At 41.1% G+C, this 18,813-nt stretch overlaps 1 protein-coding gene across 3 annotated transcripts; it reads right to left on the minus strand.

The window, feature by feature from the left end:
- Positions 1 to 241: 241 nt before the first annotated feature.
- On the minus strand, positions 242 to 13,752 carry LOC123033252 (regucalcin-like). 3 transcript variants are annotated; one of them, XM_044449785.1, is made up of 8 exons: positions 13,688 to 13,752; positions 10,544 to 10,651; positions 7,502 to 7,667; positions 7,017 to 7,199; positions 5,613 to 5,828; positions 2,781 to 2,912; positions 931 to 1,085; positions 242 to 537 (listed from the first exon to the last, which is right to left on the minus strand). In XM_044449785.1, the coding sequence occupies exons 3-8, from the start codon at positions 7,662 to 7,664 to the stop codon at positions 487 to 489; spliced, it is 900 nt and encodes a 299-aa protein (XP_044305720.1). In that variant the 5' UTR covers positions 7,665 to 7,667; positions 10,544 to 10,651; positions 13,688 to 13,752; the 3' UTR covers positions 242 to 486. The 3 variants fall into 3 exon arrangements, with proteins under 3 accessions (XP_044305720.1, XP_044305710.1, XP_044305702.1); XM_044449775.1 differs by lacking the exon at positions 13,688 to 13,752 and adding an exon at positions 12,692 to 12,733; XM_044449767.1 differs by lacking the exon at positions 13,688 to 13,752 and adding an exon at positions 12,201 to 12,285.
- Between the last annotated feature and the right edge of the window lie 5,061 nt (positions 13,753 to 18,813).

Here is an 18,813-nt window from a genome sequence, read left to right on the forward strand (position 1 = left end):
AGAAATAGTGGAAGGCCACAATGGTGCATCTCTGTTTTAAGATGTATAAATTACCTTGCTCAGAGTAGGTACGTGAAAACTTTTTGAAATGTTACATAACCAAAGTTGAGATCTCAATAACTTGAGCAAAATCATTAAGTTAAAGCAATCAGTTACCAAAAAACATTGCATCTGTCATGTTACAGTTAAATGTTTTGGAAAGAAAATCAAGACAAAGATGGGTATGCTAGCTACAAAGTTCTAGCTTTCAAAATATTTCAAACTTTATTAGGAAAGAAAAGTAATTAGAAAATGCGTTTCCCAAGTTGGTACCAGTAAACTGCCAATTTGACTAGATACAAATCTTTTTAAAAATTAGTGTTGCTGAGTTCTATTTTTCATATCGGCCAACTCTCTATAGTCTCCAAGGAAAGATCAATAGATTCCCAACCATGCTTACACATTTCACAGTTTCGCCTTTCCTGATATTGATGCTCGTCTTCAAGATTAACCTGCATATAAATATGGTGGGATTCCTTTCACCCCAAGTCCAGTTATCTGTTGAAAAGGTAAGAACATAAACATGATAACCCCTTTTTTTCAAAGCCAAATGTGCACTAGTATCCAAGTTAAGATAATTACTTTTGTTCGTCCAAACCCACTTAAAACAAAACTGCAAACAAGCAAAAAAAAATCCAGTAGGAGTTCTGGTCTTGTTAAATCATGAGCATTTAAAAGTTATTTTTTAAAAACAGAAGGTTTCAGTGATATTTTATCCTATATTAAAATGCTTCACAGATGTAACTAGTCTGTATGTTTACATTTTTAAATGCACTTTGTTCATATTTCCCAGAAGGAGAAAATTAATAAGTGTTTTATATTTGGTTCCAAACACCGCTCTGCCAGAGCACACACAGCACCCATTAAAATGCATGGAAACGCTCTAATTACCTTGAAAATGCCACCAGCCTGGGGCTGCTGTGACAGGCCAGCCTCATCCATTCCTTGGCAAGCAGATGTGACAAACAACTCTGAATAATCTTTTCCACCAAAACTACAGGAGGTAGTTTTATCAACAGGCAGCTGCACAGTCTGGATTCGTTTTCCTATTAAAATACAAATTCTTAAGGCTAATGTCTATCAGTTTAACATTTCCATGGTAGTCCTACAAAAATTATAGCACTAAATTGAATCCCAAAGTAATGATTCAGAAGCAACTTTGCTGCTGTAAAATAATCTTCAATTTGAATTCATAGCCATTCATCACTTTTTCCTAGCATTATAAGCTGCCCAGAGAACCTTTGGGTTATAGGGCATCATAGAAGTGGAATCAAACATACATACATACATATTTAAAACAACACAAATAAGAGGCATATATGTCAAGAGTTGGGAAAAAGAAGTGCTCAACTTTTAAAGCAGCAGATTTCTTTAAAAAGCAATAAACAAAACCCTACACGCATGGGTAGAACAAACAGGGTACTCTTGCCAGTATTCACCATGATTTAAATGTTAATGTACACCTTTAAGAAAGACTAGGCTTGAATGTGCACAACTGACAATGTGAAGGAGTTCACAGTGAAGGTTGTTTGTGGAACAGTCACAGTGCGCTCAACAGATGGTCAAATGAAAGCAAAACTACAAGATGACCTTTGCTTGTAGAATAGTAAAAGTAGAACACCCACTTTACAATGAGATTTTTTAGGTTTTAAGATTCCGTTTTATAGCTGTCGGTGTTCTCTGCCTTTTCCAGCCTTCCCAAGACTCCAGGTGCTCAGAAAAGCAGAAAAATGAAAGGCACCTCAGTTACATAAGCATTGACTTTTGACAGTTGCCCCAGGTAAGTCTTTCTTTTTCAAACATGTTAACAAGGCAAAAGAGGGTGTTTTGAATATGCCAGTTCCATGACAAAAGGGGGTTTTTCCACACTAAGCAGCTCTTCCCTGAAAGTACAATGGAATCGGTATATCTGGTTCAGACACACTCACACATCATGGGCCCAACAACCTCTACAACAAGCCATGATTTGACAGAGTAGCTTGCTTCTCCGAAACAAGCCACCCTGTGTTTGCATGACACAACTGTATCCATAATGAGCTGCCATGCCACACAAACCAAATCTTAGCAATTGTTGGCAATGTGTGTTGATCTTTGATCACTGATTGCTGGCAATATGGAAGAGACGAATTACAATGTGAAACATCACAAGCTGCCTTATATCAGACCAGATTCTTTGCTCATCCAGCCCAGTGTATTCTTCCCAGGATCTTAGGAAGGAGTCTTCTGCACTATCTGCCACCTGATCTTTTTCAATACCTTCTTTAAATGTAAACTATGTAAGAAAGTACATGCTATTGTCTTTACAGTACTCCAATAAAAAATTCTACATAACATAGAATTATGTTTTCCCTCAAAAGTTTCAGGTCAAATCCTTGTGGTGTATTGGGCCATATATTAATCCGGTGTGCTTTTAAAAACTTTCTTGTTTAAGGAAAATAACTTGCTAAATGAAAAATGTCCAAGTGTGTGTGCAGGTCTCTCCACCACTGAGCAAATACACATCTCTTGGAAACTGAAAAATGCCATGTTTGTTGTGGATATCAATCCACATCGAAAAAGTTAGACAGTTTCTGATAACAATCACTTTGAACAATAATATTGTTGGATTGCACCCACTGGGGTATTAAATAAAGCATGCATCCAAGTAAGTCTTAAGGAAATGTTTGAAATGGCACAAGGACCCGATTCCCAAGGACTCCTTAACAAAGTTTCTTTCATTCACCCTCTTTGCAACTGCTTACCAGTCTCAGGGTCGATGCGTAACACTCTTCCTCCATCGTAACAGGCCACCCAGAGCTTCCCTTCTGCATCAATACACATCCCATCAGGGATATGCTCTTCCTTTTCTAACTTGTACATATTCCTGCAGTTGGCTGCAGAAAGAAGTTGACACGAATCATGTACTACACCACACATTAAATGCTTTGCACATCAACAGGTGTTCTCCATCTCAGAAGCTGATATGGGCTGACCATTCAAAAGCTGCAATGCACAGGGGAGGAGCACAGTTCACAATCTAAAAGCATCAAATAAGACTTTAAAACAGCATTTAAAGGGAAGTAGTAAAAGGTGGTATAGAAGCATAATGGCGAATTGGCATAATTGGCCCAATGGAATTATGCCCTATACCATGTTGCATTATGTTTTGTCCAGCTCAATTATTAAATTACAGGACCAAGCTGCTGGCAGTATGCCTGACAAAGCAAAGCCAAAGGCCCTATTACAGCTTCCTGCTGATGACAAGATGAACAAAACCATAATCCTTCAGTTCCCCAAATCTTAGCTGAATTATCAGTCTGGAGAAAGTCCCAAGAGCTAACAATGCTGGAAAATGCAGGTCACCATTGCACAAAAGAGCTCTCAAATTCCCAGGAGGAATTCCCCTGGCGGAAAAAAAACCACACAAAGCTCATTGCTCTTCTATAGAGGGCAGACCATCCCATATTAAAGGACCAACTGTCTCTCACACCAGCCATGCCTGGCAGTCAGTCTTTTCTCTCTGATTGGTTAATTAGTTAATTAAAACTCCAAATAAATACATAAATTAGTTAAAGACAGGTGATTAAACAGCTAAACATTAACTAGTTGTCAGTCCCATATGAAGGAGCATCTTGACAGATTCTGCATGTTAGAATTGGTATCTGAAAAGAGGCTGTTAGGATTTAGGCAAACTGCTATTTTAAATTGTAAAATGAAATGCTGAAATGTTTGTATTCAGAGTCAAACCTTACTCCTGGGATGATAGATAGTGACTTTCCACATAGGTATATTTAGTGCTACAACTGCTGTTAAATGCTTACAAAGTGTTACTTAATAGGCCCATACATGAAATGTGTTTTTGCGCTAAGGCACTCAGGCCTCAGCTGAGAGGACAAATGCAGACAAGAACAAGAAACATGCTTGTGGTCATCAAAACGCATTTTCAAGCAAACTGAAAAGTGTGTGTGTGTGTGTGTGTGTGTGTGTGTGTGTGTGTGTTTTACACATGTCCCCTATAAACAATTACCTAACTTCAGATAGACTGTACCTTAGGAAACAGTTTTATACTGCTTTTGACTTACACAGCTAAGGTTGCAATACTAAACACACCTACCAGCAAGGACTTATCATTGAATACAGAAGATTTTACTTCTGTGGAAATATGCATGGGATTTTGCTGTAAAGTTTTGCTCAATATACAAGGAACTAATTTTCTCAACAACAGGTACACTCAGTATACCTTCCAGATTTAATTTCCTAGAGAAGATATTTCTGTAACCAAACCTGAAATTTATCTTTATCTCAGATTATCATTCATATTAGTCTGTGTTGCATATCTCAATTATATAAATGTTATCATATAAATGTGGCACTAAGGAACCTATTCCTGTACTACATAACCCTTTTAACCCTACATGGAGGATCAAATTAAGTAACACTATGTGAAAATATTCCATAGTTTTCTCTGCATTCTCCTCTTAATTTTTTCACAAGCCATTCTTATAGAATTATAAAGTAGTAGAGTTGGAAGCGGCCAGAAGGCCATTGGATCCAACCTCCTGCTCAGTGCAGGAATCCAAGTTTTAGCATCCCACTCAGATGACTGTCCAGTTGCATCTTGAGTGCCTCCAGTGCAGGAGAGCCCAGAAGGTAACTGGTTCCACTGTTGTACTGTTGTAACAGTCAGGAAGTTCTTGCTGATGTTCACCTGGAACCTGGCTTCCTGTAATTTCGGTCTATTAGTCTGTGTCCTGCACTCTGGAATGAAAGAAATCCTAATCCTCATCTGTGTGACAACCTTTCAAGTATTTCAAAAGTATTTCAAAAGTGCTATCATATCTCTCCTCAAGTCTTCTCTTCTCAAGAGAGGACTTCTCTAAACATGTCCAATTTTTTCAATCTCTCCTCACAGGGCTTTGTTTCCAGTTCCTGGATCATTCTTGTTGCCCTCCTCTGAATGCTTTCCAGTTTGTCTGCATCTTCTGATTCCCAGAAGAGGATGCAGTATTCCAGATCCGGCCTAACCAGTGCGAATTGATCATATACTAGGCATAGTCTGAAAGTAAAAGCCCTAGGCAGTTGCTCTTTAAAGGCAAAGTACTTAACCTTTCTATGGTGGTCAAAGAATTGGGATTCAAAAGCCCTGCTAAAACTTGGTGACTTGGATGTGAGACTACCTGGAAACTTTATGAACACTGCCATGGAGTCCATGGCATAAAGCAAGACAGAAAAAGAAATGTCCTGCTCTGTAAAGGCCTCAGAAATATTTTATAGGAAAGGCTAATACTCTTCTTTAAGTAAGATGCCACTCTCTCCTACATTTACCCATTCTTCTGCATGAAAACAAACTATTCCACTGTGCTTGCTATTACTTCATGTCTACGTAATTGACAGACTAACACTTTTAACATATAGTAAAAAAAAAAAAAAAAAACCTTTAAAAATTTAGTTATTTCAAGAAATAACACACATGCGGTTACAAGTGTTAGTATATAGCCGATATGTAGGTATGAGAAGTTTGATCAATACGTGGTGAGAAAGCTATAAATGTCTTATAAATTTTAAGGGTCTCAAAATATGAAAGGTAGCCTTACACATCTTTCCAGTTTGAAGATCATAGTCAAATGCATCCACACAGTAGGAAAGGCTATCGATGTAAAAGAACGTTCTGTGATCCAGCGACCAATCCAGACCGTTGGAGATGTCCACCTTATCAAAGTGTTTAATTACAGAATGGTCAGGGAAGATGGTGTAAAGGGATCCCTGTTGCCTCTCTAAAACTGCAGGCCGAATCTCCTCAGCCATTGTACCTACAAGAAGTACAAGTTATTGGTATGCAAAGACAATAGAATGCCAAAGATGTGGTATCACAATAGTGTAGGTCTCCTATTGAACAAAGGACAGAGGTTCTAACATAACTTTCCTAAGACGCAATTTAAAAAATGCAGAAATTCTTCACTAGGTTGACAGAACCTGAGTTACAGTTCCCCATGGCCATCCAGAACATGTTCATGAACACAGAAGCAGTTGTAAAACATGGAAAGCAGTTGGGGAATGATGAAGAGAAATGTTAGCTGTGTTGTTCACAAGTGATACAATCCATATTGCTGGTAAGAACAGGGTTTTAAGTTACTTAGCTGCACCACTGGAATACCAAGATGCACAAATGGTGAAAGAATTTCAGGGTTCACAAAAGCTGCTGAGCCATCCCTCTGCATCACCTACCCCCTCTTTCTTGTTCAAACCTGGAAGCAAAGTAAGGTACGACACAGCCCAGTCCATCAGCTCTGCTGTAACCAAGGGAGGGACCATAGCTCAGCATGACAGAGCGCATGTTTCATATGCAAAAGGCACCAAGTTTGATCCCCAACACCATCAGGTAGTGCTAGACAAGAATCTGTCTAGGGCCCTGGTGAGACTCTGCCATTTTATGTCCCAAGTCTTGGGCTGGATGGACCAATATGAGTATGTAACATAAACCAGCTTTCCAGGCTCCAGAAGGCTTTAATCTAGGAACTGAAAAAATACTGGAAGTACCAGGTGCCAGCCCAGGGGGAATCTGCTGCCCAAGGCCTTTGAGAGACATCATCCTCCCTCCTGTGTTAAGGAGGTGAGAACTGCCAGAATTGGCCTCAAGAACTCCGGGCTGGCACCTGGAGTTAACGGTGGCTCCAGGGACTGGGAGATGGGCCACTACAAGAACTTTTGTTTCTCTCTCAGGCTGCTCTTTTTCAGTGCTCAAGAGAGCTGTGGCATCCTGCATATCCTCTGCAGTTAGAAGGTAGAGTTATTGTGTATAGGCTAGGATAGAAGCTGTTCGACATTTTGTTGGACCTCTGAATTCCAGTCCTTTTCCCTTTTCCCCTCGACAGGTAACAACATGGCCAGCCATGGACTGGGCCATGGACAGGACTTAACAGCTGCTGACCAGTGATCTACAAAATCACTAATTTGTTAAGAATAAAAATACTCAAGAATGTATGTGATGACCAACCCACCTGCAACCAGTCTTCCTACAGGATCCACTTTTCCATCGTTGAATCGGTTATTGGGTTTATCCTTGTCAACGTAAGTAATGGTGGTAACAGACTTCGTTTTCCAGTTTAAAGCAGCAAATTGGGTTCCCATGGTAATAACATAATCACCAGATTTGCGAAGAGCTACAGAGCTCACGGGAGCATCTAGAAAGCATGTTCCAAGGGGAAACAATAGTATAAAAAACATAGTACTAGCATACATATACCTCTTGGGGGATTTTTGTTGAATGATATTACCTCAGATCAAGAAGCCCTGAAGCCTCTGTGCCATGTGACACAGAGCTAGCAGATGGAAAACAACAACTACATGAGTGTCTTCCTCCAAATAATTGCTAAAGATTTAACAATAGTAATTTCAAACACCTAATTTTTAAGATCAAAAATATTCTGTTATGAATGCAAAAGCAAACACAAACCAAATTAGACTTTTGAAATATGTTTCTTACCCACAGAAACACTTTGCACTTCCTTAGTAAGGGAATTCCATCGATGGACCTTTTTACCAGATATGTCCACAAAAAGAAGTGAATTTTCCTTTTCTTCCCATAAGGGTGATTCTCCAATCTTGCAATTCTTTTGCACAACACACTCAACTTTTATGGATGACATTGCCTTTGGAGTTGTAGCAATCAAGGAATGCAGCCAATGAAAACAAAGAGACAAAAAGAGCACACTTCATTTAAGTTGAAATGAAATTGGGTGTCAATAAATGAAATTTGCAGTTATTGTTGATCTATTTTTACTTCATTTTGTGTATACCTTGCCCTTCTTCCAAATGTGGTTAACAAAGTTCTATCCACAGCCTCATGCTGTGTTTTATCTTCACAATTCTGTGAAGTAGCCCAGGCTGACAGAGAATAACTAGACCAAAGTTACTCATGATCTTCATGGCTGAGCGGGGAATTTAATCTGGGTCTTCCTGTTCCTAGTCCAATGCTCTAATTAATTTTGGCTATGCTAAACACACCTACATAGGAGTACATCTCATGGATATTAAAGGGTCATTTGCTCTTCTAATAACGCAACAACTGTGGACTCATTGCGGGCTGATGTAGGGTTGGATGGGTGCCAGATGCACATCTGACCTATTAAACAAGCAAACTCCTGACACAGATGTGACCTAAGGGAAAAGTTTAAAACTGTGCAAAATGACAATACATGCCCTGCTCTATAACACATAATTTAGGCAAAGTGAGACTTTTTACAGGCCCAATTCATAACCAACTTACCAAAATAATTAATTAATGGAAAGGATTAATGGAATTGATATGGATTGGTCCAGCTATTGTCAAAGATTTATGAAAAATATGGCAATCCCCTTGTCCAATATCAATATAACTCCCACCACCAGATGCCAAAGATAAATTATAAGTGTTCCCTTACGTCACCTGTGAGCTTCCTAGAAGATAAATTGTCAGACTTTTTAACAGGGGGGAGAATGCTCTCCTAGAAACAGGGCTGGCATCAGGCATAGTTTGGTTGGGCATCTGCAAAAGTCTGCAGCCCTGCAGGACCTCACTGCTCTTTCAGGGAGCCTCGTGGCCCTGCTCTTCCTTGCTGCCACTCTCTGTTCCCCTTCACAGCCCCAAGCATGTGAAACATGAAAAGAGTGAGGAGACAGAACAGCCTCTTCCCCTCATGTAAGCTAAAACCCAAGTGAGAGCACACTCTGCTCAAGCTTCCCCACTCCACCAAAACCTGGAGCTGGAACTGACTAGACTGATATATGATCTACCACATTTGGCATTTGAGGCTACATGTAAAGTGGCGAAGAAACACAAGCTACACTCAATTCTTTGTTCATCACAGGGACACAATTATTTCAGCATTACTCCCCCAGACAGTACAGCCATTTTGAAGGCACAAAGGTTGCTGTAATATATACCATATAAATTGTTGTCATCAACATGTCTGCACATCATCACCAAAATATATTATATTGGCACTTTTTGTTTACTTCTGCACAAAGCAGCCTCCAAAATGTTTGCTATCACTACTCATAATATGATGATTTGAAATATCTTTTGGTTCTCATGTCACTTCTTTGCTCTTCCAAGATTTCATTTTCATGTACAGGAAAATCAGGTGGTAAAGGTCCTGAGCCAATAAGTGTGGACGGTAACATTTCAGACTTCAGGTAGAGTCCCCATTTTTGACTGCTTCCACCATATATAAATTGGAGGGGGGGAAATATCCATTTCATTCTTTATTGTGCTGGTTAATTGTTCACAGGGATGGTTTTTTCACATGTAAAGAAGACTTGAAAATCATGTACCACCACTGAACTTATACGGCATTAAGCTTTTTTCACTTAGACTCTCACTGCTTCATTCCCACCATAGTGTAGGGCCTTTCATAGGTAGGACAGTATTTTTTTGAAAAGATATGATCTGCACCTGCAGTGTGAGTATACGGCTTGTAAGACCATTTCAGTTCAACCAGTGCATTTGGTCCATGTGTAGATGAGGCCTGAGAAGAAAAAACACAAGCAGAGGGAGGACTACTCACGGGGTAAAAGTGTGTTTGCTCCTCAGACACATGAATGGGGAGATGCACTGTGCAATGCTTGCATGTGGAATCCAATTCCAATACTAAATCCCATTTTCCAAGACAAAACACTGGATATAAAGGCATTTTCACATAGCTCCAAACACACCTATGGACCTCTCCAATGCCAGACTGAGTCCTTTTGAACTAAATGTACATCAGAGCCTATGCAGATTTTGAATCTGAATCCAAACATGGAAAAAGCAATGTCGCATTTGAAGCATTCTGTCTGAAAATGCTCAGATGACTTACACCAGGAGTGGGTATCTATGCCTACTGAACCAAAGGTAGTCCACTGATTATGCATAATTGCCAGAGATTCACTACATCTCCTAAGACAACAAAACCAGGAGTTCAAGCAGGAGGCAGGCTATAATATGCAGCTGGAAGGTTTCACTCATCTTGGTGGATCACCGGTGAACAGACCTATATAGTGTTACCAAATAACAAGAGCTCCCTCTGAGCACAAAAGTAGGTAGTGAAGGCAATAGAAATGGAATCAAAAGCTGGCTACTGAGAGGAATATATCACTATACATGTGGAAAATATGCAGAAGTACAACAAACAAAATCAAAGGGGACAAACCCCTCCCAGCCAGAGGAGAGAGTGAACTGGCTTGCTTGAGCTAATATAATTTATATCATGGCTGCCTGGCACCTCAAACAAAAATACCCTCCCAATATTTATTATTTAATTATTGGATTTTTAGCCTTCCCTCTTAATCCCATACTCTCTGGGTGGGCTACATTAAGTGGTGAGACGAAACTGCAATATTTTTACTGCACTTTTGACTTGTAACTACAGATGCCTAAATGCATAACATGTGGCAGCTTAGTTAGGTATTTTACAAAACAGCAGAAGAAATAACATTTTAGTTTTCTTCAGTTTCACTAGTTCTAAAATGATAAGCAATACAATCCAGTGGAAAGTGTAACTCTTACCTCCTGCTGAGTTCAGTGGCAAAATGACACAGAGGATTGAACCTCCAAGGGTGGTTAATATTGGTTGGATGGCAATTCAAGATTTTAGTCCAGATACAGATGAGTAACCTAAGTATATAGACACAAACGTTATTTCAATAAAGCAACTAGTTAAAAACAACAATATGTTTGGCAACTGGAGGAAGATAAACAATTAATAGTTATTCCTACAGAATTTAGTATCAGATAGTTTTGCTTGGGAAATCCTTTTTCAGCTGGCTCTAGTCTAGAATTCCAGTCAGTATATCCAGTGACATAGACTGCAGCCTTGAAAAATTTATGCCACAATCAAGTCTCTAAAGTGTTCCTGCTTTTCTGAAGGCTAGCACTTCCGAAATGTCCTCACATTTACTTATAGCAGCTGGAATGGCTAATCTTTGCTGCTAGCTATTATCTTAACAGTCAAACATTACCAAGTTCCTGCTGAATAAGGTTTTTTGTGTGTGGGCACTAATAGATAGAGCAAACTTCAAAAGTCCTCCAATCAGCATTTTTGCTGGGAATGGGAGGCAAAGCATATAAGGAGCAGGGAGAAGAAATTAGGATACTGCAGATCATGCAAAGACTAATTTGTTGATTAAAAATAAAAGTGCACTGTTATAAATAAGAAACTGCCACATGTAGCCAAAATATATATAACTAAAATATTATATATGCTAAAAATATTTCCTTGTAGCTTATTTTTGGCACAGCAAGAAGTCCAAGGGAATGAAACTTTTAAAACGATACATATTAAGAGGAAAACTATTAGTATAACAACCAGTAAAAGTGGAGCTTTGTTTAATTTGGGCTGCAATCCAGTACACACGTACTTGGAAGAAAATCCCATTGCACTCAGTCGGACTTACTCCTTCACAGACATGCGCAGGATTCCACTATTATTTTAATATTTAATATGGCTCCAACAGACTCACTTTAGACAGAAAATATGGGGCTTAATCATTTTTTTAGTAAACAAATGTTAGTCTGTTGCAACAAAAAGCATTTTAGAGACTAACAAGTTCTGCCAGAAGCTTTTATTCACTTCATCTGCTGCATCTGATGAAGTGGGCTGCAGTCCATGACTCTTGGCAACAGAATAAGTGTGCTAGTCTTTACCATGTCACAGGACTCTTTGTTTTTAATTAACTGAATTATTGTTGCCACAGCATATTTTGCCCAACCTAACAAAGTTTGTTTGTAGCAAGGTGGCCACGGATCCCTATAGCTTAGCCATGCATGCATGCATGCATATAAATCAGTGTGCGGATTGGAGACCCTTTAGCTAATTGACCGTATACGCAGTTAAGGGAATCTCAGAGCGTTAAAAGATGGATTCTTCCCATGCGCCTCCTCTCACCGTCGAGTTTATAAGAGAGGCGACTCTGCTGGCGCTGCGCCAGGGAGGAAGCAGATGAAAACTGAGCGTAAAGCAAGACTGAAAGAGAAAGACTTCCAGGAAGAAAGGAGCGTTTGAAGCCCTTTCTCTGGGATCCAGGCGCGAGGGAGGCCGGATTCAGGCCCACGATTTCTACGGGAAAGTTGCAGATCGCAGGGAAGAGCCCTCCTGCAGGAGCCTAGTACTGGCGAGGACGGCAGTGCGGTGTCCCTTGATGGTCGTTTACCAGGACACACGTACCTGATCTGGAGACCTGGCGGCGGCCCTGCTCGCGGCTGGCTTTGCGCGGGGGGAGGGCCAGGCTCGCCGTGCGCCGCGCGCACTTGCCGGGGCCTGCCAGTTGGCCTGGGCTGCAAGGCGCTCGTACTGCGGGCCAGGCTCGCCGCGCAGCGATCGGGAAGGCGGAGGGGCAGGGGAAACGGGCCGGGCGGGGGGCGCAAGGCCCTCCGGATTCTGGAAGGCGAGGTTCCTTCGGGAAGAGAGGTCGGGACAAGTTTTGAGCGTCAGGAATCACATTTTGGAAAAGGAAAGAAGCAGGGAAAGAGGCTATGCGCCATGAGAGCGAAGGTTGTCTCCAGTTGGCCAGCATTGCTTTCTTTATTATTAACTGCTGCTGTTATCCAACCACAGAAGCAACAAAGGCGCTGCCAGCCTGCCTGCCTGCCTGCCTATCTCTGCCTGTGTTATTTCAACCCAATAAATATTTCGTTCTTATGAAGGAATAAACCTACCTCTACAAGCAGCAGGACAGGAAACCTGCTGGTTTTGCGCTGTATCATAGATATATACATTGACACGTGCACAGACCACAATGGGTGTGCTTGCATCTGGTGGCAACCCACTACTTTCACAGTGAGAGCCTCCACTTTTCATTTTGCCATACTGTCCACAGCTTGCTGCTTATATCACACTTTCCCTTAAGACTCTTGCTGCTCAGGAAAGTACAGAAGTGTGGCCCTTTTTATTGTTGCATTCCATGTATTGATTACATCCATTCTGGGATTAAAGGAGGCTCAACAGCTCGCTGTCAAAGACCTGGCTCCACTTTAAACGGGTGTTGACAGAGACATACATGCAAGCAAAACACAAGGGAATCCAAAACACTTGCCTGTACACCCAAAAGTTTACACAAATGAGTGTCATGCCGGAGTGACACAATGGCCTCAGAGAGGACATCCTTCGAGGACATCACAGGCAAAGCATCCCTGTTCTATCTTAAATCCTGGTTGCTGTGGTACTGGGGAAAGGACCTTGCAGTACCTGGATCCTGAGCCATTTAAGGCTGTTTAAAAGCAGTGACTAGCACCAGGAATTGAGCCCAGTTGGCTGATAGTCTAGACATTTCAAAACTGGTGCAAAGTGCTTGCCTCACATTTTAACCTTCTAGCATCAGCTCTCCTGGAAAGGAGATGCTCAAACTCCCTATTCTGAATGTTTCTCCTTTAGTCACTCTGGCAAACTCAAAACAGTCAAATGTTTTATTATACTATTTATATTATATGGACATCGATTTCTATTTTGTTGCCCTCAATACTAACATTTCCATTTAGAATCAGTAAGTTTTAATCTTCCTCTCTCAGGGTTATCCTCAAAAAAACTAAATTCTGTGCTCAAGCATACTCTGTTAGAAATCAGATGGTTAAACCTTCTCACAGCTTTCTTAGCATTAGCTGCTACTACTAGATTGTTACTGAAGTTGCTTTTTGTTATTTGTTATTTATACATACCTTGTATTTTAACTTGAATTTGTATGTGCTAGCTGTGGCTGCAATTAAAATAAGCAATATGCTCATATCTGTCCACCCATCAACATGCATCAGCTTCAGCTTCCAGACCATCTTCAAGGGAAATCCTGCATAGAGAGCATTGTTATAGCTCATTTGGGAAATTATGAAATTATTATTATTATTATTATTATTATTATTATTATTATTATTATTACATTTCTATGCCGCCCCTTGCTGAAGCCTCGGGGCGGCTTACAACACAATAGAATACATTGAAATACAATAGCACATAATAAATTACCATTAAATACAAAAATACAAAAAATACATTGAGTTACAAACATAATAATATAAAATTAAAATTATCAGTATAAAATAAGTAAATAAATAATATAGGAGGAGAAAAGAGAAGGAAGAAGAAGTTGCCCTGGCCAGATCATTTATTTTAACAATTAAAATGATGTTTAAATAAAAAGGTCTTTACCTGGCGCCGAAAAACCAGTAACGACAGTGCCAGGCGGACCTCTTTGGGGAGTGAATTCCATAGGTTGGGCGCCACCGCAGAGAAAGCCCTCCTCCGAGTACTTACTCTCCTAATTTCTTTCATGGAGGGTTCCCGGAGAAGGGACTCTCCCGCAGATCTCAAAGGGCGGTCGGGCATATATGGACGTAAGCGCTCGTTCAGGTAGCCCGGACCCAAGCTGTTTAGGGCTTTATAGGTCATAATCAACACCTTGAATTGGGCCCGGGCTTCAATGGGCAGCCAGTGAAGCTGACAGAGGACTGGAGTCATGTGAGCATAACGCCCCGTCCCTGTCAGCAACCTGGCAGCTCTATTTTGCACCAATTGAAGTGTTCGGACTGTCTTCAGGGGAAGCCCCACGTAAAGCGCGTTACAGAAGTCTAGGCGGGAAGTCACCAGCGCGTGTGTCACCGTCGCCAGGCAGTCGAACTCCAGGTAGGGGCGCAGCTGATTAATCAGCCGAAGCTGAAGGAAGGCGCTCCTCACCACCACTGTCACCTGAGCTTCCAAAGAAAGCTCCGGGTCGAGGAGTACTCCTAAGCTGCGGACCTTATCCCTAAGAGGGAGTGTTGCACCATTCAGGACCAGGTCAACTCCACCCTCTCCAAAGCCCGATCCGCCAACCAACAGGACCTCCATCTTGTCTGGGTTGAGTTTCAGTTTATTGGCCCTCATCCATTGCATTACCTCGGCCAAGCACCGGTTCAGCACAGCCACTGCCTCACCTGGATTAGTGGAAAACGAGAGGTAGAGCTGGGTATCATCAGCGTACTGATGATTCCGCAGCCCACACCTCCTGATGACCTCTCCCAGCGGTTTCATATAGATGTTAAATAGCAGAGGGGATAGAATGGAGCCCTGTGGTACTCCATGGCATAGCTGCCATGACGCAGAGACATGGTCCCCCAGCACTACCTTCTGGAATCGACCGTTGAGATAGGAGCGGAACCATTGTAAAGCAGTGCCTCCAACCCCCAATCCCGAATCATGAACTAGTATTGCCAAGTTATCCTGGTCTAGGAATGTTCTGCAACTCGCTATAAGCACTCCTTTCCACCTGGGCCTCTACTATCAAGCTTCAGATTGTGGGGCATTCCCAAGCTGCATGTGTTCCATCAGGGAGAGTACTATTCCACCTAGGGAAGGCCATGAATTCTCAGATTTAGGAACAACTTATCTACAGAGCCTCCAATTTACCAGGATTTAACTTCAGTTTATTCAATTTTGCAATACATTCCCATTCCTGGACTAAAGCAACTGGAGGCCTTGGGCTAGGAGACCTTGGGAGGCCCAAACTTAATAGCATCTGATCATGATAAACAAAATTTTGTTCTCTTCTTTATCTGCTCAGTGAAAGAACATTACTGGAATTTTAGCATTGATTAAAAGATAGTGTATAAATTTAAAACCTTTAATAACTTCGCAAATTAAAGTTATGAAATTAATGAAGATGTTCATTCAGAATATTCATAGGGGAATCATAGCTATGTTATAATATTACACTATATTCAAAGTCATAATAGGGTTTTTTTTAAAGTTTTTTGGATGCAAACTTATCAATTATATCATTAAGTAATTTGCAGTTTATCAAACAACTGATCTTGGAACATTTTTTGACCATGGATTTTTATACTTTTTTGTCTAGAAAATGATCTTTTGCCTACATACTGTTAGAAATGAAATAAAATGGTTGTTTGATCTGGGCAGGAGGCTGAGGCCCCCTTAGATTATGAGACCCTGGGCTGAAGCCTACTTAGCCCATACATAAATACTGCCCATTACTGCCTCTGGCACTTGCAAAGCCTCACCTGATCTATCTGGACTGGAGACATAAACCTTAATGCAGGACTTACCATCCACATTCAACTAGAACAGGATATGACCAGCCCCAGGTACTAGTCCAAAGCATGCTGCACACCTAGTTAATTTGCATATTGAGTATGATGATCCGGTAAGGCAGATTTCATAGTCACAAGACCTGTATAATCATATTGGACAGAAATACTTATAAGCCCCGATGCAGACCTTCGCATTCATCTTGCAAAGGTTTCTGAAATAACTGGGCATACACAATGCTTGCGAGGAGGGAATGCACGCACATGCCCCGTTTCCAGTTTGGCCATACAGTTGATATAGCCAGCTGTCATCCATGTATTGGATACATCCAGTGGCTTTATTCTATGTTATAGCATGGGAGAAAAGATGGAATCTACAACAAAGAAGTCTCTCATTGCTATACTCTACCCTGGATGTTGGAGTAGAACCATTCTAATACACAGCTTACTCCCAGCCCACTGAACAGGCCGGGAGGATGCTATAGACAACTTTATCAACTCTACACCACCTAGAACTCTGAACCCTCTAGTTAATGTATTGCAATTAACTTCAAACTGATCAGACACCAAGGGTCAGTCAAAGGTGGAAGGGGGCTAATGATTGATTTTTATAGTAAACTCAGGGAATGGGAATTAAACTACATGTAGCAAAGGACTCCAACGTACTGCCGAAGTTACAATTTTGCAGCTTATATTACAAAGCTCAAACAAGCCATGAATCATTAGTTTCATCTAGTCCAGGACTGGCAACACTGACTTGGCAGCCGTTCTCCAGTGCGTCAGGCAGGGAGTGAGCACAAGACCTTCAGCATTCGAAACAGGAATCCCATCCACCACTGAGTGACAGTGCCTTCAAGATAGAATTGCGACAGTCTTCTTGTAGAAAACCAGGAGGGGAACATTTCCAAAATGTTGTTTCCTGACATATTGAAATCCCTTGATAGAGAATATGTTCTTTTTCAAATTCATGTCGCAATGTCTTTGGTAGGTAGGAGCTGAAACAGCTTATTGTGGGAGGTAAGTAACATGTTCTGCAGGGCATCATCAGCACAGCCTGGAATAATTTGCTCCCCAAAGTATTAATATTTTCACTATTGCAGTCCATAGCCTATGGCAGGGTAAGAATATTTTCTACAATTAAGTACATTATTCCAACTCGGTCCTTCGAGCCTCAGTCTGAGTGTACCGCTGTCTTTAACCTCATTACTCAGCCATAGCTTTCCTGGCCACTGAGGTTTGCACAAGGCCTTTGTACTTTGTTTGTAAAGAAAAGTACAAGGATTATCTACTACTGAATTCTTCCCAGTAATGATGGTGAGGGATCTCATTAAAGATAAATGACATTCCTTGCTGCTGCCTTTTCTGTTGTTTGCATGACAGCAGTCCACTGCAGCTGCCTTTCTAGGTTTGCTAGAAGGAAGCCTGAATACTTTTTGTGCTGCTTTTTGCACAGTGCAAAGGTCTCCTGACACAGCAGCGAGTGAGATTAAGGAGATGAGAAGCGCAAATTTGCCTTTCACTCTTGCTGTTAACATTAAACTACTGCATGACTCTCTGGGCCAATAGGAAATGATCCAGAGAATTCCAATTTTGCCAACAAGGTATTAGAGCACTCAAAAACAGCCCAAACAGGACTGAGTATGCTCAGCACCAACGGAATATGGGCCGTTGCAGGGGAATAAACCCCAGCACCAGCATCACAGAGGTCAGGATGAAATTGAGTGACTGGAAAAGTGAAGAGTCACAGATCTAAAAGGAATAAAGCTCCATCTTATTGCATGGGAGAAGCCATCTTCTTGTTCAGAAGCTATTTTTTCCATTTAGAAGTGAGAACTGTTTCAAACAACCCCTGGGAAAGCTAAGACTTGAATAGTAGCCCAGATTTGATACTAGTGTCTCCATCCAATCCCCCTACAATGTAGCAGCAAAGAGAAAGTTCCTGCTCTTGCACTTAAGGGAGAAATATTTTAGAAGAATATTTTGCTCATGCAAATCCCAGAAGCAAAGTTAATTATAGCGATATTTCAGGTTGAAAGGAGTTGCGGCTGTGTTTATGATAATCTTGCACCGTAGTTCACAATGAATAATACATGTCTAGATGTTGAGTGGTTGGCAACAATTCTACAATGTTGCCTAGAAGTATTAGTTCATCTTGAGCTGAATGTGAGAGCACTTACAGAACCTTGCAGTATTAGCCAGTGCTTTCATAACATTGCAGCGGACCTTGAGAGTATTACACTCACAGTGCACCATTGTTTTAGCTACCGCAGAAAGAAAAGTTGTGCTGAAAAAGTGGCATTCAGTAGCCCTGCGACATAGCCCAGTTTAATATCTTCAAGCCAATTGTGAATTAAGGTACTTTGCATTCCAAATTTATCCTTCCCCCCACATCTCCCCAGTATATCTTAGGCTGAAGCAAAAGTAAAATTATTTCATTTACCCCCTGCCCCCTCAAACCTCATCTCTAGGCAAAGCAAGAATGGCACTTTCTCCACTTGTTTGCATGCAGATAGGCTGCATGTTTAAACATTCAAAAATTAACTAAAAATGAAGCAGTAAGAGCTTCTGGCTTTGTCAAGATTTGTTTTCAGCCAGGGACAAGAGGACATACTGAATCATTTCATTACAGGGACACGCTTGGGGTCTCTATTTGTTTGGCTTGCACTTGTGGAACAGAAATAGCATCACCTATGAAGTAGAAGCCTGGCTACAGGGGGAACACTACGGTTTGCAGACGTAAAAGCTCTGCAGTGGGTGAAAAGCCTCAA

The sequence above is a fragment of the Varanus komodoensis genome, unplaced genomic scaffold (genome assembly GCF_004798865.1).
Source record: "Varanus komodoensis strain SLA01 unplaced genomic scaffold, ASM479886v1 scaffold1, whole genome shotgun sequence".
In the NCBI taxonomy this organism is placed as follows: Eukaryota; Metazoa; Chordata; class Lepidosauria; order Squamata; family Varanidae; genus Varanus; species Varanus komodoensis.

What these genes read in the sequence shown, in the direction of transcription:
- LOC123033252 (XM_044449785.1), bottom strand. Translation starts at nt 7,664, where the DNA reads ATGTCATCCATAAAAGTTGAGTGTGTTGTGCAAAAGAATTGCAAGATT. An exon ending in TCTTCAAACTGGAAAGATGT is followed by an intron (nt 2,913 to 5,612) that starts GTAAGGCTACCT and finishes TTCTTTCTGCAG; the next exon opens with CCAACTGCAGGAATATGTAC. An exon ending in ACGCATCGACCCTGAGACTG is followed by an intron (nt 1,086 to 2,780) that starts GTAAGCAGTTGC and finishes GTATTTTAATAG; the next exon opens with GAAAACGAATCCAGACTGTG.